At 57.9% G+C, this 6,543-nt stretch overlaps 3 protein-coding genes across 3 annotated transcripts; 2 read left to right on the top strand and 1 right to left on the bottom strand.

The window, feature by feature from the left end:
* Window positions 1-210: 210 nt before the first annotated feature.
* BXZ73DRAFT_85992 (uncharacterized protein) lies at window positions 211-1,959 on the top strand (the record flags this gene model as incomplete). Its single annotated transcript, XM_048024046.1, has 3 exons — window positions 211-312; window positions 419-543; window positions 912-1,959. The coding sequence occupies 3 exons, from the start codon at window positions 211-213 to the stop codon at window positions 1,957-1,959; spliced, it is 1,275 nt and encodes a 424-aa protein (XP_047870412.1).
* A 1,612-nt stretch (window positions 1,960-3,571) lies between these two features.
* BXZ73DRAFT_111983 (uncharacterized protein) lies at window positions 3,572-5,280 on the top strand (the record flags this gene model as incomplete). Its single annotated transcript, XM_048017432.1, has 5 exons — window positions 3,572-3,602; window positions 3,657-3,945; window positions 4,400-4,561; window positions 4,613-5,189; window positions 5,251-5,280. The coding sequence occupies 5 exons, from the start codon at window positions 3,572-3,574 to the stop codon at window positions 5,278-5,280; spliced, it is 1,089 nt and encodes a 362-aa protein (XP_047870411.1).
* A 243-nt stretch (window positions 5,281-5,523) lies between these two features.
* Window positions 5,524-6,387, bottom strand: BXZ73DRAFT_111982 (uncharacterized protein; the record flags this gene model as incomplete). The annotated part of the gene is made up of 5 exons (XM_048017431.1): window positions 5,524-5,691; window positions 5,747-5,958; window positions 6,020-6,046; window positions 6,113-6,276; window positions 6,329-6,387. The coding sequence occupies 5 exons, from the start codon at window positions 6,385-6,387 to the stop codon at window positions 5,524-5,526; spliced, it is 630 nt and encodes a 209-aa protein (XP_047870410.1).
* Window positions 6,388-6,543: the final 156 nt, after the last annotated feature.

The following is a 6,543-nucleotide window of genomic DNA, read 5'->3' as shown; positions in this document are numbered from 1 at the left end:
ACCCGTTCCTGACACCATAAAGCATGAATCATGACAGGTGGTCTCTATGCTCCGTCTGGCGGGTCGGGCGAGAGCGCGAAGCGGGAGAGACGGAGACGGACGCGTAGGCAGGCCGTGGAAAGACGAAGAAGGCGGGGCTCAAGTTGCGCGAAGGAAAGGCGCGGTTGGGGGCCTGCGGCTGGATCCGCGTACTTATCTAGAGTCTAGACCATGACGGTGCTCTCGAACGTGTTGCTCGCGCTCGCAATGCACCCCGAGGCTTTCGCGCGCGGACAGGCGGAGACGGACCGCGTCGTGGCGCGCACGCGCGATGTTGACATGCGCATGCAGTGTGCGCGCGGACGGCGCCGGTGGTGTGAACGCCGTACAGCTAGAATTTTTCTTTGTCATCGCTGGTTTCAATTTGTGCGGGAAACAGACGGTCTACTTGCTATGGGAGCTATTGCACGACCGCATGCAGACCTTCAAGGACGGTGTTGCGGGGTGGGTGGATGCGCATCGTTCATACGGCGGCAATGACAATGGCAGCGGTTGGAAAACAAAGTACGCAGGCGTTGTTGGCCTGTGTCGGGCCCTTGGCAGATGTTGCCGTTGACGGAACCTATGACGTCAAGAGCTGGTAGCCCACGTGGTGGGTCCTGCGGGCCAATACGTGGTTCGCACCTTGCGACAATGTGCTACCCTCGTGGGTGCACGTGCTGCGGTCGACTCATTCCAAGGGCGTACGATCCGACTCGTGTCCTCATCCTGCTTCTACTATCTCATCGATCCTCTCTGCCATATCCGCTTTGACTCGCATGTCGCCTACTCTCTCAGAGGTAATACACGTGCTGCATACTTTTTGAAACACGGCTGACAATGTTATGGCAATACTAGTTGAAGGATGCGGACGCTGTTGTTCCACACTCCAGGAAAATCGACAAAGATATTCACTTCGAAGACGGAAATGTGATCCTCGCTGTTGAGGATGTAGAGTTCAAGCTCTATCGAGGAATTTTGATCAAGCACTCCTCGGTATTCGCGGATCTGCTCGCTGCGGCGCCTCCCTCTCTGTCGTCAACCGGCGCGCCCAGTCCTTCAACGGGGAAAGCGGAACCGCGCGTCACTGAGTCTGCACGTACGGTGGTGGTGCTGAAGGACTCGGTGCGAGACTGGCGACACGTTCTTCGTGCTCTATTTCAAGGGACCATGTTATCCGAGTACTTCTCCCCGCTCATATGCACTGAGCTGCGATGTCTGACATACCTCAGTGTGATCGCAGGCGGCAATTCAACGACGTGGAGTCCCTCGTTTGACCAGCTTTCCGCTTACGCCCGTCTAGGACACAAGTACAAGATATCAGCGGTCTATGACCCCTCGATGGTGTACCTGAGACGGTACTTCAAGCCCACGCTTGCTAAATGGAAGCAAAGATCTACCGGACCCGGCTTGGAGCCGTACACCATGCCTTTGGGCAGGCCCGAGCACAGCATCGGAGTTGTCAACCTCGCACGACAGATGGGCTGTCTGTCGCTTCTGCCCCTCGCTCTGTTGTGTTGCTGCCAGCTGGGTCCTCGAATGGATGGTGGGTTCGTTTACAGCAATGGAGAGAAGGAGATGTTGTCAGGCGAGGATACCCTACTCTACCTCAAGTCTGTCCCAGCAATCGCGTCTTACGGCGTCGCGAATAGCCTGTCCTTTGCAGCCATTCCCACCACCTCGAAGTGCAAGAAAGACGGCTGCGTTTCGGCCGTCGTGAAAGCCATGCGGGATCGAAAAGTGCTTCAACCTAGCCCGTTCATCCAGACCGATAACGTGGCGCTTTGCATGGGATGTAGGCAATGCGTCGACAGGATGAACGAACAAGCGCTGAAAGACCTCCCATCGCTCTTCGAACATCCCGGAACCTGTTATGCAGACACCAAGGCTGGTAGGGGTACGATGACCGTTCTCCCGAACCCCACAGAATGCCTCTGCTGATCGTTTCTCAATTTAGCGCCGTTCGCTGCATGGCCCGTCGACTGTAACGTCGAGTTTGACACACCCGAATAGAGGGGGAAGCAGTACGATCTCTCGTACCTCTAGTTTTTTCGCGAATGCTACTCACACGCGTGCTTGCAGAGCTTGATCCACTGTCTCGCCACGAGGTTCGCGACGCGCGCAGGATGGCGTCGCGCGCGAGGTTGACGGCGTCCGATGATGCGTAGAGCCTGGGCCGGGCTCGGGACTCTATTTAAGTATCACTACGAACGTGCGCACGCTTTGCATAGGTACCCATCGCGCCTGCACTATCGGGAGCCAGAAATTCAGCTGCTGCGCGTCGAGTGGCTATTTACCCTTGATAATGAGGACGGTTCGGGCCCGCCTGTACGACTCCGTGCCAGTGATGGAGGCGATTATGTGGAATAGAAGGGTAACCGCAGCAGTGGAAGACCAGGAGTGGTGGAGGGCAGTATGAAGACGTACTGAAAACGAAAACAAGACTGGCCGCTACTACAAGTCTACACATGTTCAGAGACGGCGCCCACGCGTTACGTCAGTAACACCACATCACGTGATGTGGATTATTTTGAAGGAGAGTCGGAGACTCCTTGTACTCCCGCAAGTATTCACTCTCTTTCCTCTTCGTCAGACACTGCCATCTCCACATCACACTACGGTGACACATCACAGGACGCCTCTTTCGCTCTCTTTAACACTCTATCCTGCTGATGTCGTAAACTCCACTGAGCGGGACGGTCGGAGGAAAGGGATGCTGAGAACAGACTGCTGGATCCAGGTGAGTGCTCATCCACCTATATAGTGAAGCCCTCCACACCCACCACTCGATGGATGCAGGACTCCACACGGCAGACCATCTAGACACGTCACCCAGGTGCGATCCACCTGCTTCTGTCTCGTTGCCCCGCACTGCTCTCGAGGATGCTCGCATTTTTCACAGGAGCTGTGCAGGGAGTGCGTTGTTCCGTTGTCATCTAAATCGTATGGTTCGTCCTCTTTCTTACGGCGGTGATCCCTCTCCGACCTCTCCACCAGCCGTTTGGGTGCTCTGTACATACTCCCATCTCGTTTGCGTTGACGGTTTATGGAAGGATGGATCCTAGGAAGATTCCAATCTATTCACAGGGAAGCAATGGTAACTTTGGCGCAGTGGCACTCAATGTGAGTAATATGTCTGCGATGTCTAGATCTACCTGGCTCGAAGAATAGTCCATTTTTTGCACGCATATACATCTATCAAAATCTATTGTGGGTGCGTGTGATCTCGAAGACAATGAGCCCTGCATTGTTCTACATGAGGGTCTCATGGTAAGCCGTCCGTATGCCGTCTGGCAGGCGTTTGTATCAACAGGGTAAACGCGCGACCGTGGTCTGGTACAATGACCAGAGTCACATATGAATTCCGCAGCGTCCTGAGACCCTCTCCGTCTTTCGCTCTCATTCCAATCTGCTTCAGATGTCCTTCCCAGAAGATGCCTACCAGCCCAGGGGATTAAACGCTCCCTTGGTTAACGGGCCAGAATACCCCCGCAGCGATAGCCCTGATTCCAATACATACGGATGGAAAACCCCAGCAGGATACATAACTCCAATGATTCCAGAACAAAGCCCGCCACTCATCCGTAGGCCCCCCTACTATGTTCCACTCACCCCCTCGCTCACGTGCCCTCTGACAGCCTGGGTTACTCCCCCTCACATTGCTAGAATCCGCGACCGTCTGTACACGCCTGAAACTCCCCTTCAGTTCGGATCGCCGTTGGAACTTGGATCGCCATCGAATCGAAACTACCATCCAGTATCACCGATGTTCTATGACGACTTTGCGCGAGCCCCTTCACGAGCTGACACCCCGGACGGTCTGTTTCGGGAGCGCCTCCCCCGGGATGGCTTCAATCCCGTCGGTGTCTCCACCCCCAGCATAGAGTGCACGGCAGACGAGGAGGTGTGGGTCACGAATGGCGACATGTACGTTATCGGCCAGGGTGCCCATATCCTGTTCCGTGTCGACAGTCTTGTTTGTTTATTTCCTGTTTAACGCCCTGGAGGGCCGAGCCCTATGGTAGGCGATACGTACAAGTCTATCTAGCGGGGAATGAAATGCGTATACGGGACGGAAGACGTGTCGGCACGGGGGCCGGGGTGGCCAGAGGGGTCTAGCCGTTGCACAGTCGAAACGGGGTGAGTGGGTAGCGAAGGGGCAGTGGGTGCGGATGCGAGAGTGGGGGTGAGTGCCGGAGGGTACCATACATGACCTCCGCTCCGCCCGCCCAGGTTCGCCAGCTTCCTCCGCGGCCTCTGAGCGCCGGGGGAGTCGTGTGTTTTGGCCTCTGGAGCGAGGCGGCCGTGGCCTCGCGGGTGGTGGTGGTGGGGGAGTATGTGTCGACAGTCACCTCCTCGCCTCCCGCTCCCCCACCCTCAGCAAGTCCATTCACACCGAAGTCCAAGTTGGGGTACGGCTTAAAGATGTGGAGTGGCTCGGAGACAACTGGTTCGACTCGCTTCCCGTATGGATCGTCGACCAAGACACGAAAGTCCTCCGGTTCTTCTTGAAAGCCATGATGCAGCCCCCGCACCGCGTTCTGTACGTCCCATCCCGTTTCCCACCTATTTCCACGGTTCTCACTTCGCGCAGTAACGCAGTCTATCGCGGCGCCCGCATCCCCTTCGAAGAAGTCGTCGCCGTCGCTCGGCTCGCCCACCGCTTCGACGTGCGCCACGCCCTCCACGCCGCGCTGCAGCACCTCACCAAGTTCTACACGACCGACTTCCGGAGCTACCACGACCACTCGCACAGCAGGGACCTCGACGTGCCCAGCGACGAGTGCGCCGTCGCCGCGATCCAGATCGCGCGCCTCACCAACACCCCGTCCATCCTCCCGCTCGCCTTCTACCTCTGCAGCCTCCACGAGTGCTCGAACGGCTACCTGGACCCGCGCCTGCGCATGCGCTTCGAGTGGCGCCCCTTGCACGGCCCGGTCGAGGGGCTCCCGGCCGAGGACCGCGACGTGTGCCTCAAGGGCGTGTGGGAGCTCTGCGAGGCGATGGTGGGGCGGTACGAGAAGGTCTACGACGGGGGTGCCGGGTGCCGCGAGGAGTGCGCGAGGGCGCGCCGGCGGCTCTTCGAGGCGACGAACGCCCACGGTGAGTATCTGATGACGCGCCGCGAGGAGGTGGCCGTGGACGGCCTCTGCGGAAAGTGTGCGGCGGATGTGCGTGGCGGATGCGGAGGATCCGGGTCGCGCTCTGGAACGGGATCCCTGGGTTTTTCAGCCTGCCTGTGCCCCGAGGGTGGAGGGTTGACGAGTAGTGAGTTGTAGTCACTGTGTCGCACAAGGATGGTGGGATCAAGTACTCATGGAGATATGTTGCGGGTTCATCAATGCGAAAGGGGAGCTCTAGTAGCACTTTTTCCCATGCATATATCTCTGAACTACGTCGGAAGCGGGTGTGCGCTGCCTGCACACGAACCGCTCTGTTCATCAACAACGTATAAATAGGATTGTCAAGTCAATGCACATACATCGCTCCATGCATCCGCCCCATCTACACCGGAGCGAACCCATTCGACGGCGCGTACTTGTACCTCTCTCGCTCCCGCTCCCGCGTGGCGCGTCCGCGTACCCCGTGAACGGCTGCACGGCGGCACCAACCCCACGTTCGAGCCCATCCCACCCCGGTGCCCAATGGAGCGCGGCTGTAATCCTTCTCGTCCTTCGCGAGGGGGATGTGCAGCCCAGCGACGACGTACACCAGGACGACGGCGCACTCGGGGAAGGACGGAAAGCGCGAGGTAGACGCCCCATTCGCCGGCCGTGGCGTTGAACTTGGCGAGGCTCGAGGACGCGAAGTACGGGTTCGGGATGCGCTGCGGCGGGTCTGAGGCGGAGAACGCGAACGGAGACGGTGAGAACGCGGAGAGGACGGAGTAGAGCACGCGCAGCGCAAGGATTGGCAGGCACGGACGATCGCCGCAAGGAGCTGTCAGGACCGCTCGTCAGCGACTGCGACGCGGGTGCGAGATGAGGCAGATAGGACGCACCTTGCGCGCTGCCGGAGAACTTGGTTTCTGTTCATCCAGCAAAACGCGGTCGTGAGACAATGGAGATGTACAGCGCGACGAAGAGGATGATACCGATGTGCCTGTATTTCCCGCTCGAGTCGAGGTCCGCCTGGTTCTTGGCGCTTCCGGCTTTCGTCCGCCATGACGGCGAGGATGACCCCACGGTGCCGAGGGAACTGAGGAGGTGGAAGATGCGAGAGCCCATCAGCGGGTAGACGTCGAGGGAATGCTGGCCGCTGGTACAAACTTCGTTCAATAGTGCCCATGGAAAGGCACAAAAGTACTTACACCGTTCCGAGAAAGCCTAGGGTGGCGACAAGAAGAGGAGAGAGGCCTGACGCTTCCATGATGCTGTAGATGGTTTGAAGAGTCGAATTGGAGGGGTTGCTCTCGAGAGAACGTGCGTACGCCTCCGATGATCCTGACTAGCAAAGGAGTCGTTTAAGCACGGAGACGATAAAAAATGCAATTAACTAACTGGTCGAGAGCAGATGAGAAATATC

Source organism: Epithele typhae (genome assembly GCF_022376455.1).
Source record: "Epithele typhae strain CBS 203.58 chromosome Unknown BXZ73scaffold_710, whole genome shotgun sequence".
Classification (NCBI taxonomy): Eukaryota; Fungi; Basidiomycota; class Agaricomycetes; order Polyporales; family Epitheliaceae; genus Epithele; species Epithele typhae.
Note: the sequence above shows the minus strand (reverse complement) of the source record. Positions and strands in the feature narration are given on the sequence as shown.